The sequence below is a fragment of the Centruroides sculpturatus genome, unplaced genomic scaffold, assembly GCF_000671375.1.
Source record: "Centruroides sculpturatus isolate CEXI.00-Female unplaced genomic scaffold, Cexi_2.0 scaffold160, whole genome shotgun sequence".
NCBI lineage: Eukaryota > Metazoa > Arthropoda > Arachnida > Scorpiones > Buthidae > Centruroides > Centruroides sculpturatus.
In genome coordinates this window covers 718,862-746,690 of record NW_019384435.1, presented here as the reverse complement: position 1 = coordinate 746,690, position 27,829 = coordinate 718,862, and the positions used below count along the sequence as shown (strand labels likewise).

General features: G+C 32.1%; 1 protein-coding gene across 2 annotated transcripts; it reads left to right on the top strand.

Moving 5' to 3' along the window:
• Window positions 1-1,191: 1,191 nt before the first annotated feature.
• Window positions 1,192-26,049, top strand: LOC111619893 (putative helicase mov-10-B.1). 2 transcript variants are annotated; one of them, XM_023361721.1, is made up of 16 exons: window positions 1,223-1,322; window positions 1,431-1,497; window positions 1,582-1,722; window positions 3,185-3,344; window positions 15,449-15,600; window positions 15,674-15,853; window positions 15,927-16,074; window positions 16,244-16,405; window positions 16,487-16,590; window positions 23,504-23,715; window positions 23,782-23,942; window positions 24,450-24,692; window positions 25,214-25,390; window positions 25,456-25,544; window positions 25,629-25,741; window positions 25,828-26,049. In XM_023361721.1, exons 4-16 carry the CDS (start codon window positions 3,192-3,194, stop codon window positions 25,875-25,877), a joined length of 1,944 nt encoding a protein of 647 aa, XP_023217489.1. In that variant the 5' UTR covers window positions 1,223-1,322; window positions 1,431-1,497; window positions 1,582-1,722; window positions 3,185-3,191; the 3' UTR covers window positions 25,878-26,049. The 2 variants fall into 2 exon arrangements, with proteins under 2 accessions (XP_023217488.1, XP_023217489.1); XM_023361720.1 differs by lacking the exon at window positions 1,431-1,497 and having other exon boundaries at window positions 1,192-1,322.
• Window positions 26,050-27,829: the final 1,780 nt, after the last annotated feature.

Genomic DNA, 27,829 nt, shown 5'->3' with positions numbered 1-27,829 from the left:
TTCAAATTAAATCCATATTTACCAACAAAAATCTTATCTTAACAGCTAAATTTCAACCGTAAAAACTGAAATTGAAGTAAGTTATTTGCTACAAATCGAAATTGGCCTGAACCGCTCTTAAGTTAAATATCTCGTGAAGGGTCGCCCGTAGGGGTGTGGTTCATTAGACATTTATTGATCGCAAAGGGGGGTCTACCGGTAGGCAGGTTCCCCCCTCGATACGTGACCTGGATTTGTACCTCTCTAATCCTTTCCCTTATCCGGACATTCAACAGAACTCAAGTTCCCTCGAAAACTTTATCTCTTTATCAATAATAAAACTATATAAAATAATGACCGTCCATTGAAGTTCAATTTTTCCCTTCCCAACGACCTGATGGTCAAGCGGTCAAGGTCAACCAACCGCTCTGTGGAGACACGTGGTCGAATCCGGACGGGTCGAAAAAGCCCCAAAATTTTTTTTGGGGGTGGTCCGTCCCTAACCACCCGACCGCCCCATTGTTGGCCTGGCCGATCACATAATGGGCTCGCTAAAAATTGGCCATCTTAGCACTCACAGGGCGGAAAGAGTTTAAAAAAAAAACTCGTAACTCCTCTTCTAGTGTGGACGTCATTTATGGAGTGCCCCCAAAATACCAACTCAACAGAGGCTAGCACTGTTCCTCCAGTCTAACTACTCCACCCCCACTCGTTGGTCCAGTCCAAGAAAGGTCTCACCCCTTCTCCATCGTGCCCTCTTTCTCTCTTTGTTTTTCTGTAATTCCACGAAACGCTCCTCACCACCCGAGGGAAAGAATTAGATAAGAAAGTTATAGTAACGAGAAAGAACAAAGAACAAAGAAAAATATTCTAAAACTATAATTAAATTAATATGCGTAATGTCACAGCATAATTTGCGGGAAAAGTTTGAAAGAAGATTGAATTTATTGCCTTAAATATAAAGAAAAGGCTCACGAAACTTGCATCGAAATCGATCCATCAAATAATTATTCTGCCAGGTTAAAAACACTTAAGCCATTGTTATTAATTAATAAGCATTTTCTATGGTAAACACCCCGCATCTTTTCCATTTGCCAAAAATAGAAGCTAAAGTTTTTGTATAATTAATATTTAAATGATTAAGAGATGTTTCTATTTTTTAAATTAATTAATATTATTAAAGAAGTTCTAAAAGTTATTTTCACTTTGAAAATAAACGTTTTTCAGTTGTTATTTTATATTTTGTGGGTTTTATTTAAATATTCTTCTCCCACGTTCCTTACACATTGAAGATCAGTAATGTTGCCTGCCACAAACAAAATCAAAGGAGTTCCTCCAAAAAAGTGAGAATAAGTTTATATAAATTTAATCTACAAATTAATTAAACATACTTTTTAAATGTAGTACACTATAGGCATGAATTTTAATAAGATATTCTTATATTTCTTAAGATGGTTCCTCTCTTTATCAACTGATAAACTATTGAAAGTCATCAGACCTTTCTAAATATTTAAAACTGTAGAATTGATTTAATACATTATATACAGTATAAACTAATTATAAAAGAATTATATTTAAAAATTTGTTTTATTTTATTTTCAGAGATGTGTTTAATTGTTTAGAAAAGTGTGTAGTGTTAGAAAAATATTCCATACCTGACAAATTAAGAAAGATTGTTAACAATAATATAAAGAAGTGGGAATCAATTACTGAAGAAGAAGCAGTTTTGGTAGATTCTATTAGGTAAGAATTTTTTACTTAATCTGCTTTTTATACATATTAAATTCAATAGTTTCTATTTAACTATTTTTTCTTTCATTACTTAATTACTTTTCATAACATGAATAATCTCCACATTTCCTATCTTAACATTTTATCTACTAACATAGAATTGATTTATTTTTATTTATAATAATGTAATCGTTATCCGGTTTTATTTAATATGAAAAACCATTCATTATTAATTCAGTTTTTCAAAAATTTCTATTATTATACTGGTGATAGAATTTACTGGTGATTTAACATTTACCTTTGAACATTCAGTTTAAGTATAAACATAAATATATCAATGCGTGTATCAAATAGCATCAATTCTTTGCAAGTAATGTACTATAAAACCAAGATATGAATCTTTTGAAAAATTTGTACATTCTTACTGTTTATGCTGGCATGTTTAGACATTTTTAGTCTGAGAAAATTCTCCAAAACAAGGATTTCATTTATAAGATGAGTATAAATTGTAAGTTTTAGTGCAGAAAAGTAAATAAATGGAATAGCACTCCTAACAATTGATATGTGCTACTTTCCATAACTCTAGCTGGCTATCCTACTATTTTAACTGAAAGTTGTGTTTACTGATACAAATGACAGAGTATATGTAAGACATACTCTGGTGTTCTACTATCACATGTAGTATTAATGTATTGTCTCATGGCTGGCTTTGTGCCCGTGTAGGCGCGTACACCCACGTCACCATCTGTATATATACACTTATACAACTATGTACTTATCCCATATGGCTGGCTCTGTGCCCGTGTCAATACGCACACCAGTTTGTCACCATTTGTACTCATCCTTAAACTGGTTTTACACTTGTAAATATCTCTTTGATTTATTAATAAAAGGCTTTCAAATATGTAATGGTATTGTCATAATACTAGGCTGTGTAAAATTTTTTAATGGATTGGATTGTTTGTTTATTAGTCAAGAGTTTCTGGGCCATACTGGGCCAAGCAATAGTAAAAATCCAAATAATGGTCTATATATGGATACTGGTATACTTTCTTACATTTTATTGGAAGTGTTAAATTTGGAATGGCTATTATATATCAAATGTACTGGTAAACAAAGTTCTTATTATACAGATATTATACAGATTTCTTAGTGGTTGCTTAGTGTCCTGTGTAGAGCCTGTTGCCCATATCTCTCAATAACTTATACAGTTAACACAAAAAAGTTATCGTTAATAATGTACTTTTGTCATAGGATATCGTATTCTGTAATGTTACTTCAGTTCTAACTTACATAATGTGATAATATTTTATTTTTGAGGGTTAATTTGTATGGTGGGTATGTATTAATGTATAATGAATAATTTATAAAGATCAAAACAATTTTTTAGTAATCAACAATTATATTAATAAATTTGTTAAAAGTATTTTATGAATTTTACCAAATTATTTTAAGACTAATCTTATTTAAATAGGAAATGCATGAATCATGACATCAATTCCAATTCATATAGTGTGTACTTTAGTTTTTTATTGTACTGTGAAGAAATTCAATTGGAACAGGATATTAAAAAGTACAGCATGACCAATTCAACAATGACATACCTTCGCGAAGATAAAGTATTTTCAGTTGAGGTAAATAACTTTTTATTTCTATTTATTTATCAGTACAGAATAATATATTATTTGTGATATTTGGCTGTTTTATTTTAATTATAACAAATAATACAGTTTCAACATTATTGTTATTAATCTAAAATAACATCATAAATAGCAATGGATATAAAAGAGATATTAAATTATAGAAAGATGAAAAATAAAAGTAATGGAGTTTTAAGTTATGAAATTTTGATAAAGTGCTGTAAGATTTACTGCTGATGACAAATAGAACAATGCCACCTTGTGAATAACAAAGAAAAATAAATATAAAAACATGAATTTCATCTCATTATGCATAGTCTAAATTAACAAAAATGTTTTTCCCAGAATGTGTTAACTGCTTGAGAGTAAGGATTAACATAGAGCAAGTAAGTGAAATGCATCAAACTTAACTTCTTCCTTACAAAAGTCAGAAAATTTTAAAATCAGAGAGGTCATCTGTCAAGTTGAATTTAATCAAACATGCAATAAAATCAGAATTAAATTACATTGTCTTTTAAAATTCAAATAATTGAAATGAGCCACAATTATTTAAGATCTTTGTAAATCAATAATTGAATTTGCTGTATCTTTTAAAATCTGGAAGATAATTTTTAGCCATAATAAGAGGATTTCTGAATTATTTATATTGTTTACAGATATTTATAGAATTATTTTGAAAACAAAACTTTTCAAATAAAGAACTTAGCTGATGACCTTTTAGTTAATTAAGTGGGATCTTATATGGAGAATCAATTCCTTTTCCAGATTTTTATGTTGTTTTTATTATTATTACTAGTGAAATAACAACATGTTTTTATTGGTTTTACTAAAAATAAATAGGCCTAATTAAGTAAAGGAAGTCTGAAATTCTATGCATAGTGTATACCAAGGAACTTTTAAGACATAAAATTGCTTAATGAAGCCTATCTGAATGTCCTTCACTTCTTCAGTTCAATTAAAATCCCAAACATACAACATAAAGATATAAAAACACTTTGTTCAGTAGAAAATATTTTGAATTAAAGGTAATAGATGAAACTGAATAAATCAACTACAGAGTTCCTTCAAAAGTGACAGAAGTGTATTATCAAGTCGAGGAGATAGATAACTCTTTCAGGATAAACTAACAAACATTTTCACATATTTCATTTATACTATTAACAACTAAATTCTAAAACTGTTTTTCACCAACTAGGATTGATTTCATTTAATATAGAATTTATCCAACTCTGGGAATCAATACAGTACTTGTTCTTGCAATAAAATCACAAATCAACAAAACTCTATCAAACTCAAGAATGAGGTTCTGAAATACAGGTAACCCCTGTATAACACAGCACTTCTATAGCACGGATTTGCTTTAACACGGTTCGAGAATTGGTACCATCCCCTGTATAACACGGTACTTTTATAGCACGGATTCACCCTGACACGGGTTGAGAATTGGGTAAACCCTTGTACAACAGGAAATGTAATAAATTTTTACATACTTAACTAATAATAGTTCACGAAAATTATTATTTTTGTGAACTATTAGTACTTAAGTATGTAAATTTTCTCTTTACGCCTTCTGCCGAATGTTGCCAGATCGTGACGCTTCTGCTTCTGATGTTGCCGAATGTTTTTCCCTTATTCCATACTTGCTTTATTCTTCATAAGTGCTTAGCACCATATAAGGAAATTTATAAAGACCTTTTAACTAGAAGCAAGCAATCTAAAATTACATACATTTTGCAAAAGGTAAAGCATGGATCTGAAGATAATGCAGAAAAATGCTCAGAGGATAAGGATAACTTGCCAAAAAGAAAATGCTCTCGGTTAATTAATAGTGTTTTTAGTGATGACGAAGAAAATATTGTTTAATTTATATTAATATGTATCACTTAAAAAAATTTTAATGAAGATATTTATCTTAATTATGAAAATATACTAGCATGTTTTTTAATTTTTGGAACCTAACCCTCCTTTTTGTATTAGTTCTTTGTTTTGTATAACATGGATTTGCATAACACGCCAATTTTTTGGAACGTAACTACCGTGTTATACGAGGGTTACCTGTATTTTTATGTAGACCTAAATTAAAACAAAAATAATTTTTTTTGAGTTAACATTTTAAATGAATGTTTTTAATTCATAAACTGCCTGCATCTGACAATAAAATAACCTTATTTTCATAGTTTTCAGCTTCCTGAAAGACTATAAAATCATTGAAATTTAAATTACTAACAAAGTCATACACAATTTCAATATATATTTAAATTAATTAAATTAAACCTCATCTTTATTAAGTATGCTTCTGTTCAATTATTGATTTAGAAGTACATCAGATGCAATACGCTCTCACTATTTTGAACCAATTATTGTTCAGGATTGTTTGGATTAATGAAAAGTTTAGGATTTACTTAGTTCTGTAAATCCTAAACAGGAAGTCAGAAAGTAGTAAAGATAAAGACATTTAAGAAATTTTAAAATATTTATTGTTAAGTTCAATATTGTAACATGTGTCAGGTGTATGGATGTTAGCAATGTTGATGGACAATCCACAGCTTTGTCACACGTGTCAGGTGGATGAGGTAATAGTATCCCTAAGAATGCGGGGGAGATTGTCCTGCCTATAGAGGGAGAAATTGTGGGCTGCTTTGTGGTGTATCGAGTCAGTGCTGATCGGGGAGCTAACCAGAGTGGGTAGCTGTGTGGCTGGTCAGGAACCAGTATTGTAATTATCAAATAATTGTCGGGTGCCGGAGTGTTGCTCGATTGTGGAGTGCCAGAGAGTCACTCGCTTATTTGAGACATAAAAGTGTAATTGTGTTATTATTGTTAGAAAGGAAGTGTGTACTGTGTTCTTTTAGACCATGTAAACAGGAACATTTTACACAACCATCATCACAACATTTTCTATACAACATTTTCTGGTCCGTCGAGGCAGATGGTGGTAACGTTGAGTGCAGTGTGAATGATGTGGATAGAGTGGATAGAGCGGATGGAGTAAAGATAGTGTTGAGTGCAGTGGAGTAAATTGGATAGAGATGAACTTTCAGTTGGAGTGAAGATCTACTTCAAGAGTTGGACGTTGGACTATTGCTTTAGTTAAAGGATCTTTTGCTTTAGTTGTTCAGGTACGATATTTCTAGTTTATTAAAAATGGATCTAAAAACATTGTCTATAAAAAAGAGAGTTGCCAAGAGTAGTCTTACTAGACTAAGAGAGAAAATTCTGGGGAATGTTGACGATTCAGATAGTGTGCAACTTGATCTTTACCGTTCGAAATTGGCTGCAATTGCTAATGAATTAAAGGAAGTCTTTGATAGACTGTTTGATATTTGTAAGGAAGACAAAATAGAACAATATACAGGTATACCTCGACTTACGTCGTTTCGAGTTACGTCGTTCCCGATTATACGTCGTTTGTCAAAAAAGTATACGAAAAAATAAAAATCAAGTTTAAGTCATTTTATTCGACTTTACGTCCGTCCGCCACAAATATTGAAGTCGTAATATCACTAGAAAAGTGTTTAAAGCACATAAAATCATATTAAAATATACACATTTACAAGTATGTACTGTATTTACAGTACAGTACATGCATTCGTAAATTTATTTGTTTGTAAGCTTAAAATAGATTCTTATTAACCATATATTATTAAAAATGCATTAATAAATAAAATACAGAACTTATAAAATTTATAGTTTAGCCTAGTGACAAGTAGATTCGGAGACAAGTAAATTCGACTTACGTCGTTTTTTGACTTAAGTCGTTTTCCTGGAACCAATTACCGACGTAAGGCGAGGTATACCTGTATTGTGGAAAGTCAAATAACACAAGATTTGATTGATTAGTTGATATTAGTGATAGATAGAACAAATCTAAAATTGGAAAATATTAATAGTATCTCCAACGTTGATAAAGCTAGTGAAATATCAGATTTAAAATTACTTAAATTGACATTGCCCTCATTTAGTGGAAGTTTTGAGGAATGGCTGCCATTCAGTGACTTGTTCCAAGCAGCTATTACAAACAATGGAAAGTTGTCAGGTGCTCAAAAACTACAGTATTTAAAGTGTTCATTAAGAGGAGAAGCTTTAAAAATTATACAATCCCTATCCATTTGTGATCGAAATTTTGAAATTGCATGGGAACTACTTTCCCAATGGTATTCTTGGAAAAGAGAATTGGTAGCTTCGTTAATTAAGAAGATATTGAGTTTGCCAACATTAAATTATGAAAATGTGGCACAGATTTTAAATACAGTCGACCCCTCTTATAACACGGTAGATACGTTCCGTTCTTTATGAATCAATTTTGTACGATTCCTTGCCAATCACAGCCCGGCACGTATGCACTTTACGGACTACGGCTGTTTGAAAGGTTTTCTTCCATAAAATTAATCTATTCCTAGACTAATTTGACTCAAAATTTCCAAAATACATATATTTTTTTGGGAATAATCCATATAAACTATGCTATAAACAAAAAATTGTAGGATTACTTACCGAGTGTGCACTGTTCAACGTCGCCATTGCTTAAGCTTGTTTTCATCGCGGAGCAGCGCACCAAACGGTGGCTGCGATTTTTGATAAGTTATTTTTCTGCGAAAACTTCGTTTAATTATAAAATTATTAATTATAAAACTTTGTTGAACTTTGGAGACATCATTAATATAAATAATTTTTATGGCCGTTGAATAAGAAATATTTCTTTCACAAGAAATGTATAAAATTAGTGCTGTATTAGACTTACGGTACCTAATTTACATACTGTACAGACGATAGTAAACTCAACTTACTCGCCTAAACTCTCCATAGCATGGCACTGGACGGCGGAAAGTATATATATAATTATAATAAAGTTACAGTAAATTAAGTTAATATATAATTATATATACAGTACCTAATTTATATATAATTAATATATAATTATATGTACAGTACCTAATTTATATATAATACTGTACAGATGATAGTAAACTCAATTTACCTGCCTAAACTCTCCATAGCGTGGCACTGGACGGCAGAAAGTAGTTTGGCTGCCTGATGACGTTTTACCAAATTATAGGAGTTTATTTACCATGTTTGTACAGATACCGTCACAATTTTTTCGCCGTCATATAGGAATCCAAACTATAGGAACCCGTGTTATAGAGGGGTCGACTGTATTGTTGACTCAACTAGACAGTGTATTCGATCCTTAGAAGCTCTAAATTTTAATATAGATGAGTTCTCAAGCATATTATTTATGTCCATAGTTCAATTTAAATTGGATTCAACAACCAGAGGCTGGTGGGAGCGCTCACTTAAGGGTGATGATATTCCTCCATTAAATGACTTATTAGAATTTTCGAAGGGTCATGCTAGAACTCTACAGCCAATCAAAACTCAGAGTAATAAAAGATTCATGCCTAAGGTTACATCTCTCTTGTCTCAAACGAAGGGACAATGTGCATGCTGTAAGGGATTTTATTTATTTAGCGTATGGCTACACATCTAATTGTTAAGAAGAACAGAAAGCAGAAAAAGTAAGAACACAAATCATAAATGTAAATCTAAGTTAGAAATATAGTTTAAAGCACTTTCAGTCATAATCAGGAAGTCACTCAGTTGTCCCGGAAAAGATCTTACTGGACAATCTTCCAAGATATGATGTATAGTCTGTCTTTCAGCACCACAGTCACACTGTGGGGATGCAACTTTTCCCCACCTAAAAAGACTGTCCCTGCACAACCCATGTTTGGTCCGAATCCTATTTAACACACTCCAAAGATTTCTGGATAACTCAAATCCAGGTGGTCGCTTTGTGATACAAGGAAGTTGTCGACTGTCCACCGGAGAGACATCAGCCCAGAGCCTTTTCCAAGATTCAGTGAGGTTGAAATTATTGGAATGCAGGGATTTAGCTCTTATAAGAGGAGGGTGTCTTGATTTAAGTCGATTTATGTTGAGGTCATCAATATCCTGATGGATCGGAAGTTGTGGATTAGACAATATTTTCCTATATTCCCTGAGCAAAGTGCTGTCCCTTCGGAGTGCAGATGGAGGGATATGGCTCAAAATAGGTAACCAGTGAATAGGAGTTGATTTAATAGTACCTGTTATGATACGTAGAGTAGCATTTAGTTGGGCATCCAGTTTTTTAATGTGAGCACTGTTCATCCATACCGGTGCACAGTATTCTGCTGCAGAGAAAACCAAGCCAAGAGCAGAGATCCGTAAGGTGGACGGCGAAGAACCCCATGTAGTTCCACATAGTCTTTGGAGGATGTTGTTTCTGGTATTAACCTTGGCAGCTAAATTCATCAGATGTGTTTTAAAAGATAAAGTTCTATCCAAAGTGACGCCAAGATATTTCGGGTTCATATTATGTTTCAATAAATTGTTGTCAAAGTAAACCTTTAATTCTTCATTTGCCAGCTTATTATTAAGATGAAAGCATGTAGCTTCAGTTTTTGTTTTACTCAATTGAAGTCTCCACTGGCGAAAATATTGTCCTAAGGTTGATAAGTCCTCTGTCAGGATCTTTTCAGTAATTGCAAGGTCTTTATGTCTCGTGGCAATCACCCAATCGTCTGCATATCCAAATTTCCTTGCCTTTGTTTGAGGCAAGTCAGCTATGTAAAGACTAAAAAGCAGTGGTGCCAGGACAGAGCCTTGAGGTAGGCCATTATTTAGTTTTCGTATGCTACTTCTCGAATTTCCCATGACAACTTGAAAGGGTCGGTTATTTAACATCTCATCAATTATTTTAACTATTTTTAAGCAGGGTATCACTCGAAGCAGCTTATAGATTAGGCCATGCCGCCAGACAGTATCATATGCTGCAGTGAGATCGATGTATACTGCAGATGTTTTTAATTGCCTTTGGTATCCAGCCTCCACAAAAGTAGTGAAGGCTAGTACCTGGTCTGAGCAGCTCCTATTCGGTCGAAAACCAGCCTGCTCTACCGGAATATTCTCAAAAATTGTATTGCTCAATCTGTTGTAAAGAAGTCTCTCTAATAGCTTATACATCACACTCAAGAGTGAGATAGGTCGATAGCTCTCTGGTCTATCGTTAGGTTTTCCAGGTTTCAGGATAGCTATGATTTTAGCTTGTTTCATAGCGAAAGGAATTTCACCTTTCTGTAAGATGTCAGTAAAGAAGCGAGCCAGCCATTGCTTAGTATACTTGCCGCTGTGTAACAGGAATTCAGGATGGACACCATCATTTCCAGGGGCTTTACCAGCTTTTATTTGTTTAAGGGCAGCATAGATTTCTTCAGTATCAAAAGGTAGAGAGTACGCTGTATCATTTAAACATTTAGCTTTAATGGACGTAAGTTCTTTTTTAATCTTAATTGTGAATTCACGATCTCTAGGAGCTCTAGATATGTTTAGTATATGTTCTGCAATACTATTTGGAGTAATCAAGATTTCTCTACCTGATTTGACAGTTGCTCCTCCCAATCTTCTAAGCAAGGACCATGCCTTCCTACTTGACTTTGTAAAATCCAAATTTTGTACAGTGTTTATCCATCTAAGGCGCCTGGCATCATCTAAGCTATGAAGTAGTTCATCCCCTAATTCAAGATCACCAGATTCCAGGAACTTCCTATATAGTGATTCACTTTTTTCACTCCATCCTGGGATATAAATCTTGCGATATCCTCTAGGTATACATTTCTTGGCTACGCTAAACAGTGCTCCAACAAACCTTTTATAATTGTTGGATGTAGGTGGGATCCATCCCAAACATTTGTCAAGATCTTCTGAGAACAAAGTCCAGTTAGCCTTGTTAAAATTCCATCTTGGGCGTGGTATACTATTTACTATAGGAATACTAAGTCCAATTCCAATAATTATTGGGCAGTGCTGGCTATGCGGGAACTGATTTAAAACTGTTCGTGTAGCTGATAACGGTTGTCTATTGTTATCTGAAGACACAAAGCACAAGTCAGGATTATATTCACAACCCCAAGCGCTGGACCTAAAGGTGCATCGATCTTTAGCATCAAACAGAAGATAAAGATTATTTTCCTCTGCCCATTTAAATACCATGTCACCATTTTTATCAGTGTCACGGTATTTCCAGCATTCATGGTGGCTGTTGAAGTCTCCCAAGTAGACAGCAGGATGGGGTAAATGTGGTAAGACGTGTTGTGGCCAAGTTATAGCTGGAGATTTATAAATATTGCTGATTGTAATTTGTCCAACCTGTATAGTAACCACATGAATGTTATCGTCAGTGGCTGCCTTACAAAACAGAACATCCTCAATGTCACTACGGGCATATGTTGCAGTGCCGTATGTTTTGTGGTAGGTTGAACCAATTAGTTCAAAACCAGGAATCACACCTCTTTTCTGAAGTTGGTATTCATTCTCAGTATGAGTCTCTTGAATTACAACTATGTCAATTTCGTTATCCTTTAGGATTCTATGTAAGTATTGGCATTTTGCTCGACTAATGCCTTCAATATTAATCTGACATATCTTAAATTGAGGACCAAGATCTTTGGTACTATGACCCTTAGAAGGGTCTTTGTAATGAGAAGACATAAGTAGTTTAAACAGTTAAAGAAAAAGATGTGTATTGTCCAGGAGATCCTATGGATTATTTGGATGCCAAAAGTTGCTAGCTCATTTAGTTCACGAATAGATGTTATCCAGGGTGCACCACGAGGAGACGAACTAGCTTTACACCCCGTTGTAAGAGAGATCACGCTTTATACAAATGTGCTAAATTTCAGAAACTTAAGGTACGGGACAGAATAGAGTTAGCAAAAAGGGAATGTTTGTGTTTTAATTGTTTGTCGAAAAATCACAGGGTGAGAAATTGCACTGTCAATGTTTCTTGTTTAAACTGCAAGAGAAGACACAACTCACTCTTGTGTTATGGAAGGGAAAGAATTTCCATCTCTAAGGTAGACTCAGAGTCAAATCCACAAACCAGCCTTCCATCCATGAATTCAAGTATAGCTATTCCTGAGATGACGAAAGAGACAATTTGTAAGTCAATTTGTGCCTCACACTGTGAAGGAGGGTCAAGAAAGAATGTAAACAACCAAGTTCTATTATGTACTGCTCAAATTAAGGTTCTAAATTCTAACAACGAATGGGTAGATTGTCGATGTTTATTAGACTCAGGAAGTCAGAGATCATTTATTTCTAAAGAGTGTGTGGCAAAATTAGGATTAAATGTAAGGGACAGTACAATTTCAGTTTCATATCTAGGCACTATGAGCAATGGAGGGGTTGAATTGATATTCATATTCACTTCACATTTTAAAAGTGAACTGCATACTTCTACTTCTGCCTTTGTAATAGAAAGAGTCACAGTAAAGCTTCCATATGTTTCATTACTTTCAGAGATTTGCACTGATTTTAATGATCTTATTTTGGCCGATCCCTTCCTTTATATTTCAAGGAATATAGATATCCTGTATGGCGTGAAAGTATTTCTGTCGTTAATCAATGGAAATTTAATTAAACGTGGTTTGGGCTGTCCATTTGCATTGAGTTCTAAATTGGGTTGGATTATCTAAGGCAAGGTGACCTTTGAATCCCATGAGCCCAACAGCGTTGTGGTGAATCATTCGTGTGTAAATACGGATGAGGTAGTGAGATCCTTTTGGGAACTTGAAAATATTCCCTCATCTCGATTATTAAATACTGGGGAAAAGTTATGTGAAATTCAGTTTGAGAAAAATGTCTGGACGATATTATGTTGCATTACCCTTTAAACCCGATAGAAAGGCATTAGGAAATTCTCGTGTTGCTGCCCTTTGAAGACTTTACAGTTTAGAAAGGACACTTGCTACAATGCCAGACATCTATAATCAGTACCGACAATTTATGCAGGAATATGTGTCATTAGGACACATGGAGTTAATCTCACCTAATTGTGAAAACAAAAAATGGTGATTTTAAAAAAATGGTGTATTTAAACGAAGTGTATCTAAAATTTGTGTTTTACCTTTGGAGAACTGAAGTTGTGTTTTGTAACAAAAAAAAATTGCTGTTTTTGTGAGTGTGTAACTTGTTGAACCTTGGAAGGTTCAAGGCAGGAGGATGTTAAGTTCAATATTGTAACATGTGTCAGGTGTGTGGATGTTAGCAAGTGTTGATGGACAGTCCACAGCTTTGTCACACGTGTCAGGTGGGTGAGGTAATAGTATCCCTAAGAATGCGGGGGAGATTGTCCCGCCTAGAGAGGGAGAAATTGTGGGCTGCTTTGTGGTGTATCAAGTCAGTGCTGACCAGGGAGCTAACCAGAGTGGGTAGCTGTGTAGCTGGTCAGGAACCAGTATTGTAATTATCAAATAATTGTCAGGTGCTGGAGTGTTGCTCGATTGTGGAGTGCCAGAGAGTCACTCGATTGTGGAGTGCCAGAGAGTCACTCGCTTATTTGAGACATTAAAGTGTAATTGTGTTGTTATTGTTAGAAAGGAAGTGTGTACTGTGTTCTTTTAGACCGTGTAAACGGGAACATTACAGCATCATCACATCATTTTATACAACATTTATAATAAAGGACAATAATAATACATGTAAGGACACAAATGAGAATATGCAGGATGAACCTCTTTATAATTAACATAGTTTTAATTTGCAGTACTGTACATTTGGCATCTGTTGTTCCACATTTGATGCATATAGCTGTATTTAAGCAAGATGCTTGTGAATAACTGAAATGCTGACATGACAATGTTGTCAAGCAGGGTTATGCAGGGTTGAGCACATGTGGTCTATACCAGTTGTCCCCAACCCCCGGGCCGCGGACCGGTACCGGTCCGTGGATCAAATGGTACTGGGCCGCCCAAGAAACATTAAATTATTTCCATTTTATTATGGTGTATTTCCTCGGGTTTGTGCGACTTTTAATGGACGACGGAACAACGGAATAAACTGGACATAAGAAACACACTTCGGGTGTCATTGTTTCCTATTACCTTCAGATGGAACCGTCTCGTTGCAAAGAAACAAGCTCAGGGTTCTCATTGATTTAGCGTTCTAGTGAGTTAAAATGTTACACCAAAAAAATGAATATAATGTGATTTAACTGTATTTTATTTTGAAGGCATGTTTAAATACAATTAAATTAAAATTATTAAATTAAATCAATCTAAAATATAAACAATCATCGTCCCCCCTCAGTGGGCCGTGGTAAAATTATCAAACGTTAACCGGTCCGCGGCGATAAAAAGGTTGGGGACCGTTGGTCTATACCAATCAGTTGACTCAAAGTTAAGGTTAAAAGTGACCCAACAAACAGCTGATTGATTCAGAGCATGAATTGAGCCTCTCATTTATAGGAAGCAAGGCCCCAAACAGTGTGTTGAGGACAGTATGTTATCCCTCAACTGCCAGGATATTCCTCTTTCCATCATATGGGCCTCTATGCACTGCAAACACATAGTTGGGCATTCAGATCCCAGAGTTGGTAAAGAAGAGATTCTAATCTATCTGTGGGTGGGCCCATCACTATTGTCAAGATCTACATTGAGGGGAGACAGTTTGTAGGTGGTGATGTCATGGTCTGGGTGGCATTATGTTTAATGTCTACATTAAGCTGAAATGTTTTGGTAAACATGTCATTTCTAGAAGATGGCACAGAAATGAAGCAATTGAATCCCAATGCAAGCTTTTTCTAAGGTGCTATGAATTTATTTTCATGGATGGTAACACCCATACACAAAGGGCTACATTGTTAACGTTTTGTTGCATAAAGAATACAATATTCTGTATATCGCTTGACAAACGTTTTTTAGCGATTCGTTCGTTCTTCTTCAGGTCGACTGAAAATTCTGACTGAAAGAGCTAACCCTGTCTCTGGCCTGGCAATCGCTGTTAGACGCCAACCCACCGTTTTCTCCCCCACCACACGACCGTGCATGCCAGAAACAGCCCACCCAGTCCGATCCAACACCCGATCCAAATGAAAAATATACACTCCGACCAGGGAATTTACAATATTCTGCTTTGTATGTTAATTGTTACACCTGAGATATAGGCCAAATTAATGGTTATGTTTATTTTTTGAGACATGAATGCACTTGTAGATAAATGAAATTATTGTTAACAAAATGAAGTTGATTCAAAACAGTTTTATTTAAATGCTATTTCAGGTGCCTGGTTTAATGGAAAATAAACCATCTATTGTAAAAGGTAATTCTATATATGTACGATCAAGTAATAATGACCAGAATCCAATTACAGAGTATGAAGGACGTGTTCGTGAAATAAATCAAAATACAGTTTTATTAAAATTTTCAAAAAAGTAAGAGTTTTTAAAAATTAAGTCTACCTGTAAATATGACTGATGTACTTTTGATTATTAAATATATTTGCAGGATACATGAAACATTTATGGATGGAATGAGATTTGATATCAGATTTTCATATAATAAAAATAATTTGCAATTAATGCATCGTGCATTGAAAATTTATAATCTAGTTGATATTTCTCCTTTATTATTTCCAACTGCAGAAACTGCTGCTAAGTATCAGTTGCGATCTGTGAGAGAATTTGTGTATGTATTTAAACAATTTATAAAGGACAAATAGTATTTTTGTTTTATTATAATTTGAAATTATTTTTTTTAGTTTTTTTAATAAGGACATAGAAAGTAATCCTGAACAAGCAACTGCAGTAGAACAGATTGTTCTTGGCAGTTCATATCCTGCTCCATATTTGCTCTTTGGCCCTCCTGGAACTGGAAAAACAGTTACGCTTGTAGAAGCTATTAAACAGGTTTGCTTAAACACATGTTTTTAAATGGTTTGTTATTTTTTCTGATTTATTAAAGATTTTAAATTTAGCTAATCACCAAACATATGCCGTAAATCCATCGGGCTAGTTTGATGATTAGCTATATTATATCGGGTTTAGCGATGTTTATATGATTTTAAATTTAAATCAGTTATGGAAACTAGATGAAAATACAAAGATTCTAGTCTGTGCACCTGCAAATAGTGCTGCTGATCTGATTACAGAAAGGATAATAAAACATGTTCCACTGTGCCAAGTTTTTCGTATGTATGCATCTTCTAGGTCTTTGAAACTAATTCCTGACAAGCTTAAAGTGAGTCCTTGTGCTGAAGTTTTTAAATTTTAAAACTTATTATTTGACTTTAAAATTTAATACTATTTAAATTATTTTTAGGAATGTAGTAACATTGATTATACAACTAGGAAGATTTTTTACCCTTCCTGTACATCTCTAATGCAGTATCGAATTATAGTGACAACACTTGTCACAGCAGGAAGGTAAGGCTTATTTTAAGTTATTATATTCACATATATACAGGAAATTCTCTAATTTTGAATTTTTATAAAATAGTAAACTTCATATGTAAAGTACTATATTATTTTTCTGATTTTTCCAACGATTATCGACACGACTGTGTGCTGGAAATAGGCGTTCCCTAACGGGTACTTTACACGGATTCGCGTTAGTGTGCCAGGCCTGGACTTTAAGCGTGCACCGAATTAAATAATGCCCAAGTTTGTCAATAACAAATCAAATATTTAATAAAAGTTCTAGTAATAAACTATACAAAATTTAGTAAAATTCAAATAACAATTTATTCAACGAAAGTCAATAAGAATCAACCCGACAAAACTCAAATCAATCTATTTTCTAAGTTAATTCTATTCCCCTTTGGAATTCGACAAAATTTCAAAGACTTAATTTATATACAATAATTCTTATGAATTAAAGATCTTAATCATCACCTCAATATACTAGGAACCCTTTTCCTCAACTCTCAAGACTTTCTCTAATCTTCGATCCACAAATCGAATAACTTCAAAAGCGCCTTGGAACTATTTTATCCTATCGGACACCTCTCTTTNCATCATAATCAGTTGATTGAATTAGATATCACTAAATACTCTTCAGGAATATTATCACCATTATAAGCATGCTACTAATTTATATCAGCCTGCAGAAAAATATTAAATACATCTTTCATATCAAGCTTCTTCATGATCATATTTTATTCCAGTACTTTCTCTTCAGTATTATCACTATGTAACCACACATTCCTAGGAGGACTATTCCAAATTTGACGTAAGAGGTCATTGTGTGTAAGTAAGAACTTCTAGTGAGAGTATTGGCCTTGAAATTTCAGGAACTTGGGATGCAATACTCTCTAAAGAATTCTTACTTAACCTCCCTCTGTTTATTTTTATACTTACATCCCCATACTATCTTTCACATAGTCTGTGTGAAGTGTGCTGGTCAAACATCTTAGCCAAGTAATTTCTCCCTTTTCTTTTTATCTTTATAATTCTGTTTACATATCCATTTAGTACATTTTATATTTCTTCCTATCTTTTAGTTTCCCATTTCCATTATCTCACTCATAGAACCTGATGATTATATATTCACTTATATTTTTAAAGTTATTTTAATTCCTTTTTTGTATTTTAGTGTTTATCTTTTCCTTAGTTATGTATTACCTTTAACAAACAAAACTTACTAATACACCTTATCTTGCAGCCAAAGTTTATTACTTCAAACATTTTCGATCATGTTAAATGACCTTTCTAAAGAAAAAGAAAGCAAATAAAAGATAAAAACTGTAAAAATTGAATGCTTAGTACAAATGAACAAGCTTTTCGAATTGTTTTGATCTAGCCTATAATCCGTTGCAATTGATGACGTCAGTTTTAACATTGCAACAGAAGTATAAACAATCCTAAAGATTATATAAATATCTAAAAATCATAAGTACAAGCTAGTTCAAAAACATTCGAAAAGCTTCTTCATTTGTACTAAGTGTTCGATTTTTACAGTTTTTGTCTTTTATTTGCTTTCTTTTTCTTACGAATGGTCATGTAACATGACTGAAAACATTTGAAGTAATAAACTTCGGCTGCAAGATAAGGTGTATTAGTAAGTTTTGTTTGTTATTAATAGTATGCAGTCTAGAACGAATTTATATTACCTTTATTTTTTAGATTTTACTACTCATGATTTTTGTATGTCATCCAATCACACCATATTATCACTAGCTAATTACTCTTCTTGTCTATAATCATTGTATGTATATTATTTTTTATAAATTGTCTTAATCTTAATATTTATTAATTCTGATGTATGAATTCTGTTATCAAATCAGGTCAAACTGATGAGGGGCTTGAGCCCAAAATGCATATTTGACTAAACCACAAGGCAACAAAGAAACTTCTTAATCAGTGAGTGGCTCTTTGTATGATTAGATCCCTTAAGTATGTCATAATATTTGTGTATACACTCACTTTATACATATAAGACATATGATAATCTTTATAAACTTTATAAAGTTATCTTAATTCTACTGTTACTCAAGTTTATAAAGATTATCATATGCCTTGTATGTATAAAGTGAGTGTATACACAAATATTATGACATACTTAAGGGATCTAATCATACAAAGAGCCACTCACTGATTAAGAAGTTTCTTTGTTGCCTTGTGGTTTAGTCAAATATGCATTTTGGGCTCAAGCCCCTCATCAGTTTGACCTGATTTGATAACAGAATTCATACATCAGAATTAATAAATATTAAGATTAAGACAATTTATAAAAAATAATATACATACAATGATTATAGACAAGAAGAGTAATTAGCTAGTGATAATATGGTGTGATTGGATGACATACAAAAATCATGAGTAGTAAAATCTAAAAAATAAAGGTAATATAAATTCGTTCTAGACTGCATACTATTAATAACAAACAAAACTTACTAATACACCTTATCTTGCAGCCGAAGTTTATTACTTCAAATGTTTTCAGTCATGTTACATGACCATTCGTAAGAAAAAGAAAGCAAATAAAAGACAAAAACTGTAAAAATCGAACACTTAGTACAAATGAAGAAGCTTTTCGAATGTTTTTGAACTAGCTTGTACTTATGATTTTTAGATATTTATATAATCTTTAGGATTGTTTATACTTCTGTTGCAATGTTAAAACTGACGTCATCAATTGCAACGGATTATAGGCTAGATCAAAACAATTCGAAAAGCTTGTTCATTTGTACTAAGCATTCAATTTTTACAGGTTTTATCTTTTATTTGCTTTCTTTTTCTTTAGAAAGGTCATTTAACATGATCGAAAATGTTTGAAGTAATAAACTTTGGCTGCAAGATAAGGTGTATTAGTAAGTTTTGTTTGTTAAAGGTAATACATAACTAAGGAAAAGATAAACACTAAAATACAAAAAAGGAATTAAAATAACTTTAAAAATATAAGTGAATATATAATCATCAGGTTCTATGAGTGAGATAATGGAAATGGGAAACTAAAAGAGAGGAAGAAATATAAAATGTACTAAATGGATATGTAAACAGAATTATAAAGATAAAAAGAAAAGGGAGAAATTACTTGGCTAAGATGTTTGACCAGCACACTTCACACAGACTATGTGAAAGATAGTATGGGGATGTAAGTATAAAAATAAACAGAGGGAGGTTAAGTAAGAATTCTTTAGAGAGTATTGCATCCCAAGTTCCTGAAATTTCAAGGCCAATACTCTCACTAGAAGTTCTTACTTACACACAATGACCTCTTACGTCAAATTTGGAATAGTCCTCCTAGGAATGTGTGGTTACATAGTGATAATACTGAAGAGAAAGTACTGGAATAAAATATGATCATGAAGAAGCTTGATATGAAAGATGTATTTAATATTTTTCTGCAGGCTGATATAAATTAGTAGCATGCTTATAATGGTGATAATATTCCTGAAGAGTATTTAGTGATATCTAATTCAATCAACTGATTATGATGTAGTACCATCAGGAATGTCAAAACAACATGAAATAATTACTACTAATAATATTTTTCTGAAAATTCAGTAAGCCCAGTTAACTTAAAAATATTAATGATTTATAAAATGTGAAGAAAGAGTCAGTACCACAAATGAAGCAGGTGCTTGGGTGTTTGTGTACCATCTTTTATGTTCTGTATCTTTTTATAGTTCATCACACTACAGAAAAACCATAAAATATTTTATTTTACATTGTGTTGTCTATGAATCATATCAACATAGTGGTTTTAAATAAATGCATTTTAAGTTTAACGAAAAAAAACTACTTACATCTTGACAATCTCTTTATAAAGAATTCTTATATAAAATGCTAAAAATTTTTGTCTCCAAATTCACTATTGAGAAATTTTGTGTATATATAAAGCAAATGATAAGTTTCAGACCAGCTTTACAAATTAATGTAAATGTTACATATAACATAAAAATTATATTGTTTAATAATCAAAATAATATCCTTTATGTTCAATTACTTATATTAAATGCAAAGACAAAATTTTCTAGGGCTGACAGGTGTTCCGAGAGAATACTATTTCAAGGAGAGGTTATGGCTGTTTTGAATTTCTTGACATTGTTATACTTTATTCCCTTCCAACACTATACACTATTCATGAAAGATCTCCACAGATATTCTCTGTTCAGTTGAGATCAGGACCACATATTGGCCACTTCAATGTTTCAATGTTGTTCTCTGTTAACCATTCCGCAGTTATTGTGTACTGTAGATAGGTACATTATCTTGGTGAAATAACAAGATAAGGCATCTATCCTATAAAGTTTGCACTATTTATCTCATCTCTTAATGACAAAAAATGATTTTCAAGTGTGTTTTGATTGTTGTTAATGTTACTTTTGGGAAACAAATGGCAAAGTTAACTCAGGTTTTGCTTATACTATGAAAACACCTTAGATCATAACTGGATCTCCACCCTGAACTGAGAGAAAAAAGATGAATCTCTACATAGGTCATACCAATAACAATGAAATCTATCAGGGCCATCAATATTAAATTTTTTCTACTCATTAAAAACAACATTTTCCCAAAATTTACCATTTCAAACATAAATTTTTCAAAGGTGAGTCTGGCCACCTTTGAAAAATTTATGTTTGAAATGGTAAATTTTGGGAAAATGTTGTTTTTAATGAGTAGAAAAAATTTAATATTGATGGCCTTGATAGATTTCATTGTTTCATTGTTTTCCTTTCATTTCCACTTATTGAAGATTATATAATATTGCTATTACTCTAAGAGTCCTTGAACTGACTGGAAGCTGCAAATTACCATACAACGTTTGTAGCAGACTAATTTTTGGTGCTTGCACATCTCAAAATCATTTATCCCTAGAAGATAACCTAGATCAGTGTTCTGTAACCAGTGTGCTGTCACATGATGAAAGGTGTGATGTGAACTTTTACATATTCTGTTTATTTCAAGTTTTATTTATATATTTTTATCACAGTTGTTGTGTTTCTTATGCTTGTATTTCATTTTCTGTCGCAGCACTCATGAATAAGATGATGCTTGTTTAGTCTTTACAAGCCACANGTCAGTGCCGGATTTACATAAGGGCAGTGCCCAGGGCCTCCACAAAACTATGTTTAAACATAATTTCTTTTTTTTTACTATATATTTAACTACTGTGCATATATAAATTTGACTGGTGTAAGGTTAACTTGCATGAAAAAAAAATTTTACATAGGTATTTTTCAAATAAATTAAAATAATTAGTTTTTACACAATAAATATATATAATAATAGGTTGGTGAAATTATGTAATTCTATTAATAGTATTATATCATGCTTTTTTGAGGGGAATAACATTTTGGTGTGCAGTATTGTGTCATGGGTAGAAAAAGGTTGAAGAACACTGACCTAGATGACTGTTCTGTATATTATTTTTTTTCCATTATTGTCAAAATCTTTTGAATAATCATGAAAAATGTCCTTGATCTGTTTTAGTAATTTTGCATTCTGATTTTCTATCCTGATGATATTTTAATTTTTTTGTTTATAATTAGTTAATGTTTTATTAGCAACTATTTTGAAATAAACAAAGTAGGAAATGTAAATTAGTTAGCTTAAATAAAGTCTGTATGTTTCATATTAAAGAAATGTTTTTTGAAGTGGTCTCAAACTTGTTTATTATTATAGAAGAAAATTTAAACTTATTCCTTTTTTGTAAATGTATTAATAACAAATAGTAAAACTATGAAAATATATTTAGATGCTTTGCTTGTCAATTACTTATCTTTCCTAAAAAATTATACTGAGAAATTCATAGGTGGTTTTAGTATTTCTCATTACAATGCAAGATAAAAGTTTAATTTAAAAAACATATCCTAAGTAAAGAATAATTGTGTGTCAACAAATTTTTATTTAATGGAAATGACTTCTAAAACAGCATTTTTTATCCTCAACTTCCAGTTTTATTATTTTTTAATAGAAACAAATTCATCAAGTTGTTTAGTGTTAATCAAAGAAATTAATAGTCATTGATAATGCCATTTGCTAATGGATAAACAACATGTTTTTTGAAAAAAATACTGGAAGTGACAAAATAAAATACAGTTAAGCTGAGTATTAGGCCTGCTGCATAAAAACACTTATTTAATTACTTATTTTAAATTAAATTATTAATCCAATAATTAAAAATATTGACATCATTAATTTTTATATCAGTTTTTAATCTCTTTTTATAATATATATACAAATATACCTTTCACACATACATAACCCTTCTAAATAAATAAAGTACTATCACACACAAGAAACTGTTAATGCCTTATATGTCTACTAATATGCATTGTAGCCTTTTGGTGTTAATGACCTCATCAGTTATGTAAACATCTTTTAAATATAAGACAAATAATTTTTAAAAAATATTACAAGACTTATACATTTAAAAAAAACCATTAAAACATTGACAGAATTATAATAATTAATAACAAGTAAAACTTTTAGCTGTGGACAACTTTATAATTACATATGAACATTTTCTTAATATACTATACAACACAGCAGATTATCCAAAACACTTTGTTTCATTAAGATTGCATTAATGTAATAAAGACTTATGGCATTATTTATTTCTTCTTATGCATGGATGAGCCTTAATTATTTCTTCTAAATAAATCACTGTTAAAATGATATTATGGCATTTTGCCTCATTTACTGCCTTAGTACAGCATGTTCACCTATTAATTATTATATATATTTTAGTTTAAATCTAATTTTATCCCAATTATAGTACAAATATACTTTTTATATGGATATCATTAATTCTTGCTTAACCAATTTATAATTCAATAAGAAATCAAATTTGAATTTGAAAGGATTAAATATTTCATAATCTAATTTTCAGATTATTATCTGCTGCTGTTCCCTGCAATCATTTCACTCATATATTTATTGACGAAGCTGGAAATTCTTCTGAACCAGAAACAATTATTCCAATATCTGGCTTAATAAAGAGTTCAATTGATAATCCTAAAGGTAGTCACCTGATTCTTGCAGGAGATCCAAAACAGTTAGGACCTGTTGTGATATCAAAATTAGCCACTAAATATGGTTTGGGTAATTATTTTTAATGTTTACTTTCATTTTATTTATTAGAAGTATATAATGTTTTCTTTTAAATAGGTTTGTCACTTTTGGAACGCCTGATGAATATAGAACAAGTGTATGGACGTAAAGAAAATGTGTACAACAAACAAGTACTTACAAAATTATTAAAAAATTATCGAAGTCATCCATCCATATTGAAACTTCCAAATGAGTTGTTTTACGACAACGAATTGCAGGTAAGAGATTTAATTAATTTAACAAATTAATTAGCATTTTTGTAAAACTCTGTGGGTATCTTTTCCATACCTATTGTGGATTCAGCAGTCCCACAATGGGGACAGCTGAGTAGTGAAGGATGGTATTTAGACTCCCCTATAACACTGTAGATAATTCCGTGTTATATGAATTCCATGTTGTACGAATCACTTAGATTTTATAAATACTTGAGCCGTTCACAGCCCGGCACACGTATTTGTAAAATCTAAGTGACTCGTACAACATGGAATTCATATAACACGGAATTATCTACAGTGTTATAGGGGGTCTACTGTACTTGACATATCTCAAACAGACTGCATATGAAAAATCGGTGGTTGCTTGCCTGGATTCAATCCCAGATCATCAGATCATCTAATCTGTAAATAATGCTCATCTACCAGAATAATTTAGGTAGAGACTATAATAATAATAATGATTATCACGAAGAATTTAATTAAAGATGTGAATTTGCTTTTTTTTTCCAGGCATGTGCAGACAAAACTGTGTGCGATTTATTCTGCAATTGGACGTATTTACCATCAAAAGGTTTCCCAATTATATTTCATGGTGTCATCAGTCAAGATAAGAGAGAGCCAAACAGTCCGTCGTATTTTAATCCCGAAGAAATTTCAGTTGTTATGGATTACATTGAAAAGTTACTCGAGTCTACAGGAGATCTTAATTTGTCTCCAAAAGATATAGGAATTATATCACCTTATAGGAAACAGGTGAAAATTAATTTAGTTATATTTATACAGCTGGAAATGAATATAACAAAATTAACATAATTATTTAATAAATTTAGGTTGATAAAATAAGAAACGAATTGAAATTAACTAAAAACTGCAATGACATTTCTGTTGGATCCGTGGAAGAATTTCAAGGGCAAGAAAGGAAAGTAATCATTATTTCGACTGTCCGCAGCAATACTGATCTTCTCGCCATAGATGATAAATTTAAACTTGGATTTCTGAGAGAACCTAAAGTAAATTTTATTAATNCATGTATCTTTTTAGCTTTCTCGCAAATAATTGCTTCCGATACGATGTCGCTAGCACACTGTTTTTCAGTTATCCAAAGCAAAAGCAATTTCTCAACATGATCTAATGTCTTCGATCTCTGTTTAGAAATTGATTTAACTCCTTTCCCAATGTTAGCAGATTTAATAATGTCTTTATTTTTCGCGATTGTCGATATCGTCGTTCTCGGAATACGGTATGCAACAGCGTATTTTACGAGTTAAATTTAGGTTGATAAAATCAAAAACGAACTGAAATTAAATGCAAGCTGTGATGATATTTCTGTTGGATCCGTGGAAGAATTTCAAGGGCAAGAAAGGAAAGCAATCATCATTTCCACCGTCCGCAGCAATTCCGATCTTGCCAAAAATCATAAATTTAAACTTGGATTTCTGAAAGAACCTAAAGTAAATTTAATTAATTAAATTTAAAGATTGGATTAAAAAATATACATTTCTTTTGTATATTTCAGAGATTCAATGTAGCAGTAACAAGAGCAAAAGCACTATTAATAATCGTCGGTAACCCTTTCAACTTATCAAAGGATAAAAATTGGAACAGGTTAATATTTACTTTTTAAATAATTTTTGCTAAATATGTATAAAGTAGGTCATTAAATTAATAATAATTGATTTTTATACATAGGTTATTGGAATATTGTTGTGACAATCAAAGCTATTGTGGTGCTCCTTATGACAACAACAACAACAGCAATGAAATTGATAATCTTATAGAAAAGATGTCACATTTGAGAATTGGTATATAAATTTCATTTTGTATTATAAAGATACAAATTCTCTAATTCTTGCAAATTTAAAAATATAACATTGTTGTTATTTTCCAGATGAAGGGGAGCAAAGGAAAGAAGTTAATGAGGAAGAAGAGGAAAAATAAATGTTAATGTTTAGAAGATGCAAAATAGAGAAAAGATGCATGATATTTTTGTAAAATATGCACAGATGTGTTAAATTATTCACATATTTTGTGTATATTAGTTTACTCTGCAGACAGCAGAGTAAACTAATATACACAAAATATGTGAATAATTTTTGTAGTGGACACTGCTGGAATATATTGATCTTTTTTAGTTTTTATTGAAATGAATTTATTATACAGTTTATTTATATATTTGTTTTTACACAAATATATTTTTAAAAATAAACTTTATTAATTAAAAGTTTCGTATTGTCTTATTCCAAGAAATGGGAAAACAATTTGCAATTTACATTAAGGGAGCATTGGTGATGTATTTCATTTCACTGCTTAATTACTGTATCGTGGACAACTTCAATGCACACAAGATGAGTAACTGTCACCCTAAAAGCTTGTTTTATTTCCTCATTCGTCAGCATGGACATTCTGGAGATATATCAGTGGCCCAGTGGATAAAACTACTGAAGTCTGTCGTGGTTTCGCGCCTCTCTATGCGTGACGTTTTTCAGGTTTCCTTCACGTTAGTAACACCTAAATAAGATCCAATATCCCTCTATTTTCATGGAACGACCTACTGAACCACGTATTCCTGTTGGAAAGACACGTGACAGCTGCAGAGAATATCGCGATTATTTGTTCCTATTTCCGAAAGCATCTTCCGTAGCGACTGGAAGAGGATAAGTAAACAAGGCTTTTAGAATAGTCTTCTGTCGTCGTTCTGCATTGCCTTTTTGTAAACTGTAATTGGCGAATGACGTCAAATCACTCTTTGTTCGGTCCCAAAACGGGGGTACTTTATACTTCAAACCATTCTAATTTCGAATGCTTTAGTGTTCGAACGCAAAATTCAACAAAAATCCGCCCTGGATTTGAGTTTTAAATCTCTTCCATGTTTTGATATCATTATCCCGCTTTACCTAGCAAACAAATTATTTTACAATGTCCTACGATTTAAAATATCTTTTCTTTCAATTGTTTTAACATGTATCTTTAGGAAAAATTCAGATATTTTATTATTAATATTAAGAAAATACAGAGAACTTCACATGGCCAGTCCGTTGGCGAGGATACTACCAGTGTTCAGCGGTTTCATCCACTCCCCAACTGCAAGCATAATTCGAGATAAATATTTATTTTATGTTAAATATTTTAAACTTATGTAAAAATAGTTTTCTTTTAAAATAAGTTTAAATTTATTTGCGAAGTCTACAGGCGTGTGTTTCGTGTAACTATACAAATAATGATTGTTTTGTTATAAAATATACCGATTTTTAAAATTTTATTGTAAATTATACAATATTACTTTACAAAATACAGTGGAATCTCGGTATACGACCTTAACCCGTTCTTAATGTTTGGACTTATACCGAATAGGACGTATACCAAATCAATCTTTCCCATAAGAAGTAATGTAAAAATGATTAATCCGTTCTCATGAAAAAAATGGCTGGCTTTAAATACCTCGCTTCCTGGCTAGTTCTTGCTTGATTTTTCATGAGATCAGCATGTATCTTTTTAGCTTTCTCGCAAATAATTGCTTCCGATACGATGTCGCCAGCACACTATTTTTCAGTTATCCAAAGCAAAAGCAATTTCTCAACATGATCTAATGTCTTCGATCTCTGTTTAGAAATTGATTTAACTCCTTTCCCAATGTTAGCAGATTTAATAATGTCTTTATTTTTCGCGATTGTCGATATCGTCGTTCTCGGAATACGGTATGCAACAGCGTAGCTTACGAGTACCACCTTCTTATTCCTCAACAATCTCTTTTATCAGTTCCATTGTGATTCTAGTCATTTTTTTTTAGTTTTCTGTTGCTTTTCATTTGCCTTTTTGCAATTCATGATTAATAAAAATAATAAAATTTTACTTACAAATTAAAATCAGAAGAAATTTAACAAAGTTATAAA

Excerpts from the sequence above, each read along its gene's own strand:
- LOC111619893 (XM_023361720.1), top strand. The coding sequence starts at position 1,279 with ATGTTGCCTGCCACAAACAAAATCAAAGGAGTTCCTCCAAAAAA. Across the intron at positions 1,723-3,184 it reads GTTTTGGTAGATTCTATTAG|GAAATGCATGAATCATGACA; the intron begins GTAAGAATTTTT and ends TTATTTAAATAG. Across the intron at positions 23,716-23,781 it reads AGCCACTAAATATGGTTTGG|GTTTGTCACTTTTGGAACGC; the intron begins GTAATTATTTTT and ends TCTTTTAAATAG.